Source organism: Haliotis asinina, chromosome 8 (genome assembly GCF_037392515.1).
Source record: "Haliotis asinina isolate JCU_RB_2024 chromosome 8, JCU_Hal_asi_v2, whole genome shotgun sequence".
Lineage (NCBI taxonomy): Eukaryota > Metazoa > Mollusca > Gastropoda > Lepetellida > Haliotidae > Haliotis > Haliotis asinina.
The window spans coordinates 8324424-8342829 of NC_090287.1; the positions used below are offsets into that span (position 1 = coordinate 8324424).

General features: G+C 37.0%; 1 protein-coding gene across 1 annotated transcript in view; it reads left to right on the top strand.

Annotated features, from left to right (window-relative positions):
- LOC137295102 (AN1-type zinc finger protein 3 homolog) overlaps positions 1 to 18406 on the top strand; it is a 24701-nt gene continuing 6295 nt past the window's right edge. The window contains exons 1-4 of the mRNA XM_067826396.1: positions 1 to 171; positions 9073 to 9113; positions 16371 to 16734; positions 17929 to 18065. Coding sequence (XP_067682497.1) covers positions 119 to 171; positions 9073 to 9113; positions 16371 to 16734; positions 17929 to 18065 — 595 coding nt within the window. The 5' untranslated portion in view covers positions 1 to 118. The remainder of the gene's footprint in view (positions 172 to 9072; positions 9114 to 16370; positions 16735 to 17928; positions 18066 to 18406) is intronic.

Genomic DNA, 18406 nt, shown 5'->3' on the forward strand with positions numbered 1-18406 from the left:
AGACCAGCCTCGTTCTGATATGAAAACTAACCAGCTGGTGTGATTGTCATTCCTTCACTACATTCTGTCTTTTTCTCAGACGAAATATTCGTCTCCACGTAAATTTCGTCTTCCGCAGATGGAAGATTCCAATAGCAGCGAACCTCCACGCTGTCCTTGTGGATTTTGGGGGTAAGATTTGAGGTTTTAGTGAAAAATCTACCCGGTCTAAACATGACGAGCCTAGCGACCCCGGGTCGATATGGACCTGCCCATTCTAAGATGGAGACTAGCTTTGTGTGATGTCGTGTATTTATTGGCGTTAATGGAGTATATTTGTGACGATTTGCGAGCGTTCGTTGAGTTGTGGTTTACAGTCATTGTATTACTATCACATTTTCCATATTAAGGTAAGGATATCTGATCCACAAACACCATTTTCGACCGAACCAAAATGCCTGTTCTCGCATGTTTTGACCGGAGGTGGGGACTTTCAGAGTGTCAGCCTAACGCAGCGAAGCGTAACGTCTTTGAGGAGAAACAGTTTGTTTACTTTCTTCTTTGCGATTTTAATGCATGAACCAATAGCATGATTAGTTTATGCTTCGCCTTTCAGGTGTTGCATTTGACATAGTTTTTATAAACGGAGTTCAGTTGGTGTTTATTGATGATATCAAGCATTATGCATTTAACTGTCAAAATGTTCATGTAATGATTGTATGACCATCTATTCTTGTACACCAGGCCTGATGTTCATTGAGTAGTGATATCAGTATCTCCCTTGAGTTGATTTATGAACATATTCAACCCCACGAAACTGTGACTGTTGCTATGAGGAATAGTCCAGTGTGATATTTGTTCAGATTTGTTATTTCTAAGAAATATTTCAGTGATCTTTAATGCTATATGAATATTTTTTGTCTTCTTTTTGCTTTAATTGTAGTATTTATTCATTATTCGTCCTTTCTGTTGTCACTACTTTCAATAAATACATGCTTGAAATTATCCGGCAGGTAAAATAACCAGTCAAGATAAAATATTCCTGGCTCCAGAAAGTCTGCAGACATTTATTTCAAACATTTCCTGAAGGTAGAATATACTGCATAGTATCAGAGCCCATTTCCAGTCTAGGTCTAGACATTTTAAAGAGTGACTTGAGTCAAACTGAACCAGTCTCTGTGTGTAATTGGGACCCAGGTGGTCTAGTCATCAATTTGCTGTGCAGAATTGCATGTGAGAAACATGCTAGAAACCTATTATCATGGGTTTGAAGCTCAAAATTGCCCAGCTTATGTTTTAAAGGTTCGTCAGCACCAAAATGTTTCCCATCATTATCAGGTGGTAAATATTGAACATCCATCTGTACGTCATAGGCATTCCATTCACATTCAAATGATGTAAGTTGTATAACTGTAATATTGTTCATCACAGCATTATACCACACTCACTCACTTAATGTACGTTTGATGGATTCGTATGCAGAACATATTTTCTATTTGCAAATAAGACTAGTGAATATTTGAGTATAAGGATTGACCTCAATCAAACTCGCTATGATAGCCATGGGACCTGAGTCTGTTACTTCTCAAACAACATTTTATTTTCCATCATTCTCTCAACATATGACCAGAACCATATAATATGGTCTCTGATATGACACACAGTTTTCATCATATATTCAGTTTGATAATCAGATTGCTATAATTACAGATTTCTCTGGGCTGTTTTTAGTGTTTAGGTTGAAAACAACGTGTAAGGTAACCCAGCATTTCAACTGTTTGCTCATCTGACCTTAGAGATGTCCGAACATTCTCATTGTATGAAGTTATTGCTTCATCATGAAGATCCAGTTAGAACTGATATTCAGCAACCCATGCTTGTCGTAAAAAGCAACTAGTATGATAGCATGATCAGACTCGCTGACTTGGTTGACACATGTCGTTGTATTCCAGTTGAATAGATCAATGCTCATGCTGTTGATCACTGGATTGTCTGTTCCAGACTCGATTATTTGCAGAGCACTGCCATATTGTAGGATACCAGGAATATTGCAGAGTGCAGCATTAAACAACTATTCAAGCAAACCAAGGACTGATATTCAGTAACCATGCTTGTCGGCTGTACCGATTGATGAGATCTGGTGATGAGACACGCTTACATTTTTTGTACCTGTCATGGTCTTTCAGTGATGTAGATCAGTGCTCATAATAATGTCATTCACTAGATTCTCTAGTCTTGACTCTAATATGTTCTTTTCTTTTGTGACTGTACTACGACTGTGCAAATGCCTAAATATTAATACACAGTATTTAATTATTTTTTTTTATAATTTGATTCTATGGATGCTCTTATCCTTTAACATTGTTTTAGTGCTTACCTTGGGTTTATGATAAGGACTGTTTGGCTATCATGCTTTTTGATCATGGAAAGTATGAGATCAGTGTTAAGAATTCAAGACCTGGGCCCTTATTCTTGAAACATTTGTAGCCCTAAGAATTCTTAACTTTGGTCTTAGCCAATGTGTTAAGAATGGACTTAAGAAATTCGTAGGGCTACAAACTTTTCGAGAATAGCTAGCCTGTACCAAATCTAATGCTCCTATCTATGTTGATAGGAGATTGTTTACTTTAAACAACGTGTTCATTGTTCATGCATCAGATGGAGACTTACTGTGCAGGGTTGTGTCCCTTAGTTGGTAGGATCTGATTTTCCTGATATCTGATCCTTCCTTTGTCAACAGGAAAAACAAAATATCACAATTTGCCTTATTACTTTGTTATGATGTTATAACTGATCATGAAGAGAAATAGGAGTTCTTGAGTTCCCCAGATTAAGTATTTTGTGAAAAATCACAGCTTTCAGTTTTAATTTCCTTTCTTGCTGAAAATAAGTTGTCAGTTGTCGAGGATAAAAAAAATAGACATTTACAGACTGACATGACAAGCTTAGAAATTATTTATGTTTTTAATTTTAGATTGCGATTAAAATTGACAGCAAGTCTCAAATTAGATGTTCTATATCTGTATTCAACTTGAAGCTAATACTTGTTGCTGTGGAAGCTTGTTATGGCACCGATTTGGGATAATGGTACTTGCAAAAGAGTTGTTTCCTTATGGCTGTTTATATACTGTTTGCCAAAAGAGTTCATGCCTAAAATAACATGTGAATTTACAGTATTGATAAGTGCATGTTCAGGTTGGTGGGTGTTAATGAGTTGGAAACTCATGGCCCTTAAGGCATTTTCTCACATAAGAAAAAGATCGAGTAAATTTGAGGGATGCAGTTACTACAGTAAATTGAAAGTGCATGGAGCCATCTAATAAGGTAGCTAAAGGCATGGCATGTTTGGTTTTAAAACTGTACTACATGTAAAAATTGGAAGTGGTGAGAAAGCTGTTATGAGGCAGCTGAAATGTGTTTAGGAGTCTGTGAAGTGTTGTGCATTTGTCTCTTTTTCATATTGCATGCAAACACCTTTCTAATTGACAGTGTTGAACATTAGTTTAACATGACATATGAGCTAAATCACCCAATTAATTTTAAGCTGATTTGCTTGCATACAAAGATGCATGAAGAAATTCAGTAATGCAGTAGTTTTGTTTGATTTCTCAGTGTAGTTTTTTTCAGTCTGTTTGCAAGTTTGTAATCACACACATTTTCACACAGGAAATCACTCATCATCTGTATTTCAAATTATTGTGATTTACATAGCATCACACATGAGCATCAGAAACAAAGAAGTAGAATTTTTTTCAGGAAGGTCCACTCATAGTTTTAAAAAAACAAACGACTTGTCTCATGAGACTTTGAACATAAATTAGAACATGTACGATTGAGTACCAAAAGAAAAACTCCAATTCTAAGTGTAAATGATAACATGGGTAAATAATCAATGGCCCAAAGAAATATCATGAGCCCAGAATATCCTATTCTCTGACTCAATCGTTTCAGAGGTTCTATGGAATGGAGGGTTAGCCTACTGGTTAATGCATCTGCTCATCATGCTGAAGACTTGGGTTTGATTACCCATGTGGGCTCAATGTGTAAAGACATTTCTGGTGTGCCCCATCGTGATATCGCTGGAATATTGTTAAAAGTGGTGTAAGAACATACTCACCCAAAGGCTCCAGTAGTCACAGAAGGGCAGGGAAAGCCCTCAGTATTCTTCGGCTTGTAAATTTGAGATTTTGTAGGTTTTGATATCTCACATTGCTGATTGTCATTGTATCCCCATGAAATAGATCATTGATAATGCTACATATCATTAGCTTCCCTGAAAGAGCCTTCCATCCAAGATCGAAAGTAACCTTTTATTGATGTAAAATAAGATCAGACTAAGAGATGCCATTACTGTGCTCATTGTACCAGTATTGTACCTTAACAGCCCAGGATATTGCTCATGATATCAAGCATCGGTTTGTTTAACACAGGCCACTGTTATACAGCTGACTGCCGCGGACAACAAAACAGAACCAAATGCATTTGGGTTGCAGTGCAGGAAATTCTGCAAATGTCCAGTAGTAATAACAAGCAGACCAAATGAATATGTTTTACCCAAGGCTGTTGAAAGATGATTAATGGTTACCTTGGTAACCTTTTTGATAAGATTAACCAAATAACTAATACATCATCATTATTCATATCATATCAAAGAATGAGGCCATATATGTAATTTGATCATGTGGTAGCATCTGTGAATCTGACTGAGTGAAATATTCTCAAAATAATTCATTTAGGTTAAGCTGTAGTAGATTATGTCATCCCATTTTTTGTCCCCATGAGGTTTCTTGGGCTGTAAAGCCTGTTGTGTCCCAATTTTGTGAAAGCAAGAGCTGGTTACAAGAGATACGAGAATTTCCCAATAGCAGGACTTTGATCTACAGTTTCTTTTCAATCTTCTAACTCTTATCTCATTTTGTCATTGCTTCCAGACAGTGTTGAATGTTGTATATCTGTTCATTGAGTTGCTAAACTGAAATCCAGGTCAGTTATGTATCTGTTATGCCCATCTATAACTAGTTCATATAGTAATGCTACAATCTGAAAATAAGACCTATGATCATCGGGCGTTGTACATCTCGATTCAATCTTCATCTGCTGTTCCAAAGCCGGAGTCTAGCAACATTGTTTTTGGTCTTGTTGGCTCAGGTAATAGTAGAAGATTCTAGTGAAAGGATCAAGCAAAAAGTTGCTTAGATCCAAGTTGGTAGGCTCAGTAGGTTTGGACACAGCCAGTCTCTCTGCTATGATGCTGGTAAATATTCTGGATTCATTCAGGCATGTTTTTGCAAACACTGCATATGGTATATTGCACTGTGTAAAACTAAAGGGAATAGTGATATATGTTTTGTGTATTGATACGGGGGGTCCATGACATTGCAGAAAGTGTGTATGTAGAGTTTTAGGATTGTTTTAGGATTTTTGTGTGCATGTATGAAAGGATGACAATTAAAAATTGTATGCAATCATATTGGTAGCAACAAACATGTTCCTGTCTGATTTGCTGCAGTTACTGATAAATAACATTCAGTCTTAATTCCATGTCAGACAGTCTGAATCTTGGAGAATAGTATAACACATACACAAGTAATTAGGAATATATAACTATGCAGAAGTGACCTTATGATATGTATTAAGCTGTAAGTATTGACTACTGGAACATCTTCCTTGCACATCGAGACCTAGTCTCTCTTTCTCTTATTTTCCCTTTCATCTAAACCAGACCCAACACTCTTAGGGAACAAGACAACAAGAAAGTCAAGATCTCTTTGTTATTACAGCCAAGGGTAGCCACTAGTTCAAGTGATTGCCCTGACATCAGGGTTACAGCCCTTACGTGGTTACAATGCTCACAATATAAATCTCATTCTTGTTTTCCCATGATATTCTTAAACAATGAATAAAATCCAACTCTCTCACCATTACAGAAAATGGTCAGACATGCAAGATGAGAGAAAGTAATGCTACTGATTTTTTCATATCATTATCATGATTAACATGATAATGTGGACATAGATGGCGGTGTTTCTAAATAAGTATTTCATAGCCTCAATATCAAGACCTTGATAAGCCTGATAAACTTGGAAGAATTTTAGGAATGTTCTCCAGTTGCGAATACATTGAATATTGATGCATTAATCAGACAGTAGATCTGAATTCTCTCCATATTTATGTCAGAGTATTCTTTTTATGTCATACAAGAAATGCATTCCGGTATGTGATACTATTTGCATCAGTTCGAAAGCATCATTCAGGTGTTTTCACATAGGTCTCATGACATTTTTTCGTTTCTCTTGTCATTGAAATGTACTGATTGCAATCCATAATTTTCAACACTGGCATTTCGTATTTATCGATTGATTGTTTGCATGTGCACCCAGTGTACTCAACTTTATGTTTACAGTGCTTGCTTCATGATTTAGAATAGACTGAACATTGAAAAGTCCTGTCATATTCTGAGAACTGTTGCTGCAGACAAGGCTGGTTTGATTGTTTTTCATTGATGGGACTGCAGATTGATGATGAGCTCTTGATGCATCATAACACACAAACACACAACAATTTGTGCAAATCCATAATTTACTCTGGCTAAATGCTGAAAGAATTAGCTGCACGCTATTGAACCTGAATGGATGGTTATGTCACGTACTAGTTGAACCAACAGCAGTCATTTTTCTTGACTGGAAGTTCTTATGTCTGCTGTGTACAGATTCAGCTAGCATGTTTCCTCTGTGTTGCTGCGTGTGCCACACATTCGTCCCTAGGGCTCTACCAGTTATAGATATTGCATTTTCTGCATGTTTGAATTGACAGTCAGTGCATGAAACAGGGAAGAAGTGAGTGAGTATGATTTTATTACGTTTATGGAGGATACTTAACGACCTTCCGTCTAATACCATTTCTATTAAACAAGTGAATGATTTTGTATCAAACAAGTGAAAGTGAAGTTGATACTAAATCTTTCATGAGTTCAATGAAAATGGTATAACACGGAAGTGAGTTTAGTATTCTGTTTGTTACTTCCAAAACAAAGTGATAGAAACTGCAGCTACAGTGTGAGGACTCGAAGTTTTTCCCAAGTCAAACAAGGTCCAGTACCACTGCAACACCGGCATTAGCATTGTGACGTCAGAACTCTGAACTTTTATGACATCATATATCTAGTAGTATTACACTAGTATAATATTACCATAAAATATTACACTGCAATATCTTCCATGGGCGAGTAATAATTAGCAATATTCAATCAATATCACAATGTAGCACAACAGAAATAGGTGAACCCAGGTGTTTGGCATGACAAGATTTTACCACCTGGCTACCTTACCACACTTGCAGGAAAGGAGCTTTATATGTGGTATTAAACACACTGGACCTTTAGCAAATGTACAAGGATGATTATTTAACCATACACAATGTTAAATCTGTTTTCTGAGATAGGGCTAGATGATAGTAACAACAAAATGTTCTGTACCATTTCTCCACTTCCATGTTTTCTATAATGACACATGCAATATACACACAAGAACATTTTGACTTATGTGTTGTTACATGATTAGTACACAAGTAGTTGGGATGCTCTTATCAGAAAGTTAACATCAGGATAGATGCTAGTCTGGTTGCCTAATACAACTAATATGATATTTGAATAATAAAACCTATCAAGGTTTTTTATTGCATGTCAGAAACATCATTTTTCTCATATTAATTACATTCCGAGTTTTCTGTTTCCTCTCAAGTTAGCATCTATCAGAGTATCATATACAGCAATCGTACATCAGTAAAATTCCCTGACATCAAGTGTGCCCCAGGAAGTCCATAGAGGAAACAAATGCTCATGACTTGGACAAGTCAAAATATTATTGAATTTGAAGAGGCCCAAGAATGAGAACAGAGATGTATCAGCCTCTTTCTCCAGTTATGCTTATCATGTTGAGCTAGTGTAGTGATAGAGGTTCGAGTCAACACATGCTGCACATGCATGATGTATGCCAAGGCATATTTTAGCAGCTTCAGCTTGGTGTCCCCACACTTCTTGTGAGATTGTCATATTTTCGCAAACAAAGAGACACTTGTCAGCTAGGTTTCAGGCAAACATGACATGGTTTCTATTGTGCTTTGTTACCAGGCAGATACCTTGTTGAAATGGAACACGTGAAATTGGTAATTTTTGTCATCATCTGTTCCAGTGAGGTTGACGTTTTTGTTAAAACAGCCAATTTCTTGACAATAATGTGGCAATAGGTGTTTTTTGTCCTGTGAAACAGTTGCGTTGTTGATCTGCGGCCATAATGTTCAGGTCGCACGTAACCTTAAACAGCAATGAAAGGTAACACATTAAGCCAAAATATTGAAAGAAAGATATATTTCACATAATCAACTTATATGTCTCATTATGACTTACATTGCTTATTTTATGCAATGTTGTTTTTCTTGATATTTTAGATTTGATTGATCATTTTATTGGAATCTTTTTCTGAAGTTCGTAAAATGCAAACAGTGCAAAATTATTGTGTTTCTGGAAGATAACATTGTGATTCCTACAAACATCTGGTGTAATGTTAATGAATATTTGTACATGGTGTTCATTGGTTCAAGGTATCATTGGTTGTAGAGGCATGTTTTCTTTTAGTTATCAGAATACAGCTGAACCAGAACCCATGTGTCTCTTGATGCCTAGGGCTAGAGAAATACTTCACAATCACATTATGGAGGGTTTTGATACATCCATCTTGACTATATTTTGTCTGACCTAGTAGTTGGACAATAAAAGAGAGACATATCAAATCATGAATGTACTGTTAAATAACATTTATACAGTACAAGTATTGGCTGAGACTTTATGGACCTGATCCAAAATGTGTTCAGGTTTTCACTTTGCAGTGTAAGTTGACATATTTTCTTTCGTAGATATTGTCTGGTGCGACAAGTCTGAGTTAAAGTGGTAAAATATTGGTTTGCAGACTGTACATGTATTTGACTTTGCCAGGGTCGGATGCTAGATGGTACTGGAGACAATTATCTTTGGTACTTATCATTGTTTATGTGAGTTCTGTGACTGTATGATGTATGAGTGTTTTCCCTATTTTGCAGGTCTAGTGAAACATCAGGTTTATGTTCAAAGTGTTATAAAGGTAAGTGAAATCGTTGAAATTGTTCTCATTTTTTTTGCACTAAATAGCCCATTTTTATCTGGTATTGTGTAAAATAAGTTGTTTCAAAGGCATTTAGAAGTTGGATAAATCAAACTAAAAGTGCTTTATGGTTCAACTTCTTTATTATACAAGGTCACAACATTTCGAGACAGATTCTAGTCTCTTCTTCAGGTGAGGTGACCTGAAGAGACTAGAATCTGTCTCGAAACATTGTGACCTTGTATAACAAAGAAATTGAACCATAAAGCACTTTTAGTTTGTGTAAAATAGTTTTCTGCTTTTAAAAATACATGCTAGCTAGCTTTAAGGCTTTTTGTGATACTGTAGTTATTTTACAGTCCGTCGACGACTAGTTCTTTATCTACATTATATTTATTGTGTGTCTACACTTCTTGACACTATATGGCTGCAATATTGCCAATGTGTCATGAAGTTTTAATTCACTCACTCATTGAAATTGTTCTCTTGATTGATAGTTAGGTCTGTTTTAATATATAATAATGGGGATTTATCTTGAGAGCTGTATTTTATTGTCCCTGGGGCTCATACTCTTCATTTTCAGGAGTCTTGAACTGCAAAATGGGGGTCCCAATTATGAGACATGCAATTTGTGGTCTACGGTCCTGTGCATAGCATTCAGGTCACGAATTGTTGTGTGTGTATTACAAAATATTCAGAGGATGCGTTTTCCTGTGTTGGGAGCAAAGAACATTGTACATATGAACGAAGAATGTGTATTTCAAGTTAGACAATAGGTTGCTTGAAGGTTATTGTACACATTTCCGTCTGTGGCGGCAGATCTTTTGCATGACAATGAGCAGTATGATTTAGTATGATGTGCAGTTTAGCAACCAAAACACATGTTGTTATACTATCTTCTCTAAAACTGATAACAGGTAATTTTGTCTTTGGTACAATGGAGTTAAGTTCATAGAGTTGTTACGGCTCTGTTTATGGTGAATGTAGATTTGATGATTCTACTGTACAGCTAAATCATTGGTAATCTCGCCTGTGCTCTCAATTCTAGGTTCAATGTTGTGGCTACAGATTCGCACATGCACAATACATGCCTTTTTAGTATTTGAAGAAAGTGAGTGTACATACCTGTGTGGATGGGTGGGAAAGCCTTAAGTAATGCAGGTTCAGAGTGCTACCTGGGTTGGTTAAATCCATTGTGCTGACAAACAATTACCTGGTGTGAACCATGATTAGAACCCACAATCATAGGTTTCTAGCCACTGAAATGGATTCTACTCTATGCAGGAATATGAGTCACTTCATTGCCACATGTGCCATCTCAGTGTATAAAAATCACTGTTATGGTTTATATCGTTATCAGTGTTGGGTAACATAAGTTAAATTTTAAAGGGGTATCTGAGGACATTTATCAAGGTATGTGGGTTTACAGAAGAAGGTATGGTTATGTGGTAGACAGAAGAAAATAATGGTGAGTGTTGATGGAAATTACTTGTTAATACCTCTACAACTTGTTCATAGTTTCTTCTGTTGCTTGTCATTTAACATTGCTTTCAGCAATATTTGAGCAGTATGACGACAGCCTGTAATAATATTGTCTGGTCCATTCACTCCAGTGACTACGAGCATTGGTTAAAGCTGTCTGGGTATAATGATCCCTTGTTCACCATATCACCCAGCCCGACCATTGATCTGTTTAGTCCCCCCTTACAACAAACATAGGATGGGTGGAAGCCAGGGCAAACTTCGAGTCCACTCTCGTCCGCACTTGAAACTGAGGTTTCATTGTAAAAAAAAAAATAAAATACTTCAGGACACATTGTTTCAATCAGTAGCATCCTTGAGAACAATATCCACACTTATTAAGCACTATATTTGATTTTAAGTCATAGCAAGCTTCAAATTAACCCCCGGGAATGGCAAGGTTGATCAATATGTCATTTATCAGATGCAAATCAAGCAAAATACTTTCTTTCAAGAGAGGCATTGGTGTAAATACTGTATGGAAACATTGCAATCAAACAGCCCTGGTGCAGGTTATTGGAGAAGCCATGTGCCCATAGCTCTGCTGGTATGTCCTCAAGGATGGGAGACAAGTGCAGTCAAGCAGGCAGTGCAGACAGGCTACAGACAAGGCTAAGTGCCTACACTTGCTTACAGTCTCACATACATTATGTTCCCAGCACTTTGTCTTCACTGTAACACAATACCACCACATTATTTACAAAATCATAATGCATCAAACATTTGTAGATTTTAAATAATCTTTTGGTGAAAGGAGGGAGTTTAATGCAGTGGTGATGTACATAAGAACTAAAAGGCTAACACTGAGTCAGTCTAGGCTAATGTTTAGTAGAGAGATAGAGGCAGACATTGGCCTAGCCAGGCCCGCTGGACTGCTTGCCTGCTTTGCCTGCCTGCTTGCTTTGCCCGCCTGCTGCCTGCCTCACATTGTGTTTAGTCAGTGGCATTGCTATCTGTGTCACGTTGTCAAGTCTAACCTCAATCTTTCTAGCATGCAGGGCCCTCCGATCTGGCTAAATTTAGTCCCTACCTTGAGGGGACATCCACTTTATTGTCAGGCCACTGGAAATGTATTCACTTCCCATGGTAGCTTGCTTTCCAGCTCAATCCTTCCAGCAAGCTGCATAGAATTTGCAAGCATTCATTTTGATGATTTGATACTGAGGTGAGGGAACAAATTCCTCATCTAGCCGGGTCAATTTGATCAGGGAACCTTGCAGACAGGGGTCTCACATGTAATACCAATGACTGTTGCTCTAGACTCAAGATAAACACTTGCCTACTTAGATACTTGTTGCTGAATGTAGCTAGACAAAAACAAATGATAAAAATATTTTAGCATGTTTTCTTGAAATACCATTTTTAATGAAATTTTGTTTAGAAATATGACATGGTGAAAAGAATAAATTTGTTTGATATTTTATAGTTAGATATGTAATGTTTGAGTTTCTATCCAAATATGCAGTCAAGTGTGACTTCCATCCACAATAGAAAGATAGTAACCAATGGATATCTGGTAACCATGGTAATATGTTTGATTTATCATTCCTCAAATATTGCCAAATGCTTTAATCACATGTAAATCATGTGGATGAATGGTGAATTACAGACTTGTCAAGAATATTGTGTAACTATGCCATTACAGTGTGTGCATAGGTGATTAGCAGGATTACCAGATAGCCATTTAATGTTTGAATTAAATCAGATCCCTTACTGATTAGAAATTATGTGACTAATCCACTGGCTACTCTAAACTAGCTGTTATTGTCCTTTGAAATATGTATTAAACCTGGATCAGACAATCATTTGCAGTATCTTAACACACTCCAGTATTGCTATCTCTAAGGTGTTCAGTCCATTACAGGCACAGATGTCCCATAAGTCTAAGGCATAATTATTCCCTGTGCAGTTACCTCCTTTAAGATGTCAATCTGAATATGGTTGATAAATGGAATTGGCACAAAAATCATCAAATAGGAGAAACAATCTTATAGCATTAAAAATAGGTCATGTCCTTAAAGGGCAATGTTTGTATATTTTTAGGTTAAAAAAAATGAACTTAAGACATTTTGTACCTATTGTATATTTTATTAAAAAATGCGATCATCAGTGCAAACATTTCTTTTTCAATGCAACACCAGATCAAGTTTTGTAGAACAAATCTACAGTATAAAACAGACTGAGGAGAGAAAAGTCCCTGCTACATTTGCCATGTTTTCATGCTGGTTTGAAGCCGGTGTCTGGGGATAGTTGGCTGCTAAGTCTGTTGAATATGTGTTGTTGCTACATTACTGTGGTGCATGTACAAAGTTCCACATGCTTGCACCTGTTGATGTGGTCAATGCGGCCATGTTGGAAGGGCTGATAGTATGTTACAGGTACATCTGTTGCCAGGTTACTGCAGCAGGGAAGTATTTGAGTGTTGCAGTATATTGTCCACCAGGAAGTGCACCTGATCATCTCTGTCCTTGTTGCTCATCCATCAGCCAGAATATTCCACTACCTACACAATACTACAGGGCATTGTTAGATCCATGGGTATTGTGTCCATAAACTATACAAATGGGTATTGGAGATGTAAACTATATCCCAGTATGCTGTGATATGTATGTCAGAACTGAATTTCATTAGTAGAACAAAACAGGATGTTTGTGATAATGTTTACTCACTGTTCATTCAATATTAAGCAAAGTTTAAGCCCAAATCACTTCCACACTTCCTCTTTGCCTTTCATATTTTGCCAGCATTTTTATATTCGGGTGATGCACTAATGATCAATTTAATGCAGGCAGACATTTCTATTCATATTTCCTTGTACATGTTTCATGTATTCATGTGGAACAGTCGAGTCCAGCTCCCAAGTCATGCTGTGTGAAGAGTTCCCCCATTCTGGCAGTTCCACTGATATTGACATGGAAAATGATTGATATATGGACAGATGTTCGTGTTTGTCCGGAACAGTCATACCTGTATTGTAATGAAATGCAACTGCATTGTGTTAAGGTATTACCATATATATGTGGCTGTTAGGTCATATATCACATCACACTTTGAAGTTAAGCTGGTTAGAAATACGAGGCTGTCATGTTTCCTTATGGTTCCAAAAGATCAATGATAAATTGTACAGATGTTTATTGTTCATGACACTCCAGAATGTCTGAATTAGGTGAATTGTTTTATGTGATATTTGTCCTAGTAGGGGAAAGTTCCATTATACTTACCCTCCAAAGCATAAAAAAAATGATATTAAGACCATTCTTAAGTATTGTAATTAATAATATACTTGGTTACAAATCAACAGAGCCTCATTTTTCAAAACTAATGGAGTATAACTGAATTGGTTTATTCCAACAAACGTGTCATATTTCATAGAAGAGCGTAGAATCAAGACAGTGCTCCTGTTGTGAAACAAATGCTTTCTACATAAATGGTGTTACATATGGTAATGTACTAATTTTCAGTAATGCTTACTAGTTCTTGAACCTTTTTCTTTAAACTGTAGTGGAACTGGACTTGAAGTTGAGATGTTTTTACCTCAACAATTTTACCCAATACTTGTGTTGTAATATGTATTTAGCTGGCTGACCCTTGAGATCCTGTGTTGTAAGTGTCATGGAAGTTTACTTGACTGTAAGAAAATGTGTTAGCAATGAGAAGATATACCCTGCAGAGCTCACCAGATACAGACATGATCCAGTCACATGGATAAGTCTTCCAGCTCTTTCCCATAAGCTCAACCAGCACATTGATTGTGTCTCATTTCCTTTACCCAATGTCCTTTACTGACTGAGGTATGGACAGTGTTGCAATGACTTGAGCAAACAGTGACCACTGCAACAGTATCTGATAAACTATCCTAATGCATGGGGACTGAATGACCTTTTCCCCTGTGTCTACCACGTCTGCCACTACAGCTGTGTCAGTTTGCTGGGAAACTGTATCCTGATAGTCTATGAGTGTTTGAGCAACGTGTTACCCCCTCAAGCCACCCCTTTCCAGTCTGACACACATGACTTCTCCCCCACCCCTGTCCTGGGCTTGTGTGCGGCTTGTATAGGTGTGCAGTATCTTGACAGTTTATTAAGGCCTCTGTCAACACTGCCTGTGTCTGCAAGCAGAGACTGTGATCAATAGAAAGGCAGACTGTGTCCTAGTAGGGAAGAGAACCCTTGCTTTTATCCTGCAACCAGTGTTGTCTGGTAATGTTCAGCAGTAGGTACGTATTACATGTTGAGACTGGTATACAAATGTTGTTTGTATGTTTGCATCACAGCTGAACATACAGTCCCAGGTGATCCACATAGCTTATATATACTACTAAGAAGAAAGTAATGAACACATAGTTCTTTAATTTACTTTATTTAACTGTAAAATTATCATAAGATCATTTGATCTTTAACTTTTTGTGGTATGTGAGGTACAGGACTGGAGGAAGAACCTTACTTTAATTGAGCTATTAACATTGATAATGCCTGACTGATCTTCCAATACTTTTATTGGTATAGCTTCATAACGGCTAACTATATATAGTCCCAGTCATTAGTGTTTGTTGAGTAAATGATGATGTGTTTCGGTACTGAACATTTTCTCTCTCTCTCTTTTTTTTTTTCTCTCTCTCTTTCTCTCTGTGAGAGAGAGAGAGTATTAGGTCAACTCATTCAGAACTTCAGGAAAACAACTTAGTCTCAAAGAATTGTAAGACATGACATTTCTTTCCACATGTTTGACTAATGTTTTTGAGAAATATTCATGGCAGTTGTTTAGAGCTCACTCTTAGTTGAGCATAGACATTTTAATCTACCATGGCAATATATGTTTTGAATACAAGTAGCATCATTTGGTGATTTGCCTCAGTTTATTATTCTTATTCAGGTAATAAATGATGTTGTGATGCATACCATGATCTTACTAAACTTCGTTTCAGTATTTGCTCAGCTATATTTGAAATCGCATATTTCTATGGTTGATTGTCGTATTTTCATAAAGTGTAAAGCTTGTCAGTCATGGTCTTTTTATACTGACATTATGTTTGGATCAATATATTTCTTTGCACTTGTATTCTGGATGAACATTTACAAAATTATCAGTGATACACAAGAAATCTGTTCCACTGGTATCGATTTATAAAATTCCTAAGTCCCATCAGGTTGAGGCATCATCTTAGTCATATATGGACAAGCGTTATGGATGAACAACTTCTTTATTCTGATGATGTAACATCTCGATACAGATTCATGTATCGTCACCAAGCTAGTATGAGTATGGTAGAAAACTCTGTGTGCATGTCTGTCTGTGTGTCTGTGTCTGTCTGGCTGCGTGTTGGAGAAAACGTCATTCTCTTCTCTTTCTCTTTCTCTCCCTCTCTGTCTCACACGCACACACACACACACACAATATCTCAGTCTGTTGTGAGAACAATGTGTAGTACAAGTGACGTTATTGATTTGTTTGTGATAATATGTTCATATGACAGCAAAAACAATGGAAACCATGCAGCACTTGGCAAGAAAAGCGAATCAGTGTGAAGTGTGATCAGTAAAATGTTATGAGAAGTACTGAAAATACCTGTGCCTAGATTCTGGCCCTTGAGGTAATACAATGATTGTGTGCACTTTTGTCATCATATGGTGACTGGTTGATGGTCATGATAACAAGTACTACTCTTGGCCTCAAAAGACTACATGCACGGTGAAAGTAAACATGTCATCTTCAACAGAAAATATTTATTTCTTTCAGATTTGAGAAAGCCAAGTGTTCCTCAACCAACCTCTGCTTTACGAAGCACAATGGATTCAGCTCCCCACTCCTCACGGACAAATCCAGAAAATCTATCAAAAAAGAACTCTAAAGCAGAAGAGCTCCAAATACCAAATGGAGAAAATCCTAAAGACTTGTCAAATTTCAAAGGAAATGTGTGTGACAAGCATAGTGACTCAGCAGGTAGTGCACAGTGTGAACTTTCTTCAGACAAAAAGTCACCGTCGGAGTGCACATCCCCACAGAAATGTGAGACAAAACATACCGCTCAGGAAGGTCAGGAGTGCAGTTCCAGTCAGTCCAGCTCCGATGTAACACTGGATGGAAATAGGGGTACTAAAAGGTACATAAGTGTTTGATATCTGTGTGGAATATAGTACCTGAAAGAAGTACTGTATGTTGTTTGGGGATTGGCAGCACACAAAGTCTGTGTGTCTGCTGATAAGGTGACCCTGAGAGAGTTAGTTTGGATCTCCCAAATGCGCTAGAATTTGTACTTTAATAACAAAGTGTACCCACAAGTATAACATACCTCAATTGTGTGTTCATACTTGATAGGATGTGCATAGATAATGCATTGATGTAGTGTCAAAGTGTGCTGATTTATTGATGGATCACATTTTTACATTTGTCAATGTGTAGTTTTTACACCTGTACATGTGATACAAAATGCACGCATACATTCATATCTATTCCATGTTCATATTCACTAAGTGATATTTGTAGTTCAGCAGTAACCTGGCCTGCTTAATAAAATCAAGCATAACCTTACATCTGACTGTGTTACACCGGTACCATGGTGAGAAAGAGCCCAAAATTGGCAGTCACTTATTTTATACATGAACTGGATGATAGCAGCTACTTCTTCACTGCTGGAGCATATTGAGAACATCAAGCAAAAACTGTGTGTATCAGGTATCACTATATATTATGTGTCATGACCCAAATATTGATGGATGTATCTGCATTAGACAGGTGTATTGCAGCTCATCTGTAATTGATGTGTTTCAGATTCCCTTGACGTGTTTGTTGTGTATTGTCATGCTGTTTGTTTTCAGGATAAGGAATGCAAATGGCTGCCTTGGCAGCCATATTGGATGACATATTCTCGCAATTTGATTATCAGTTTTGATAAGGACTTTGATATGTATGTTACAATATAACATACTTATATATTATTTTGAATTTAGTTCAGTGTTTGAGCTATAGTACATTAGATGAACAGTGCATCTGTTACTGATATGTGTTAGAGTATGAATTGCAGTATTTTGTGATATTTTTGAATATTCTACAATATTTACTTAACAACATAATCATACCGTGTACAAGAGTGGGACAGGAGTGTAATACCCTGAAAAATATATTTGAATGTGGTGTCATACCTTGCAACCTGGATGTGATGTTACATAACAAATGCTTCAGTGAAAGGGGTCATTCACTTAAATGCACTGGTTATGAATATCATAGATGTTTCCTGCTGAATTTTTACTTTAGCTGTTTTCTGAATGATATGTCATGTGACTGTTATGTTTTGCAGAGATAACAGTGTTTTATCAGATGATTCAGAGTCATCGCCCAAAAAGCCAAACGTGGTCCAGAAAAATAAGAAAAGGTGTTACAAGTGCAGCTGCAAGCTGGAGCTAGCGCAGAGAGCAATTGGGAGATGTAGATGTGGTAATGTACCTCTAAAGTTCTTTTGTATTATCACATCACCCATTAACACTTTTGTATTCCATATAGGGGATTCCTTGTGAAAATTTATCCCCAGCTGTCTACCCTTAAGATAAGAGGTGATGTGATCGGGTGGTTGATAGGAACCCTTCCCAAATGAATTGTTGCTCTGAGGATAAATTACTCATTTTTCTGGTCCAGACTATTTACTAGCTGTGATCAGTTATCCAAACATTGAATGCAGGATTATAAACAAACATTCAAATGAAGTCAGATCATGTACATACAACTTCAAGATTTTAACATTTTAACAATCTATACAAATCACATTTCACAGGAGTACT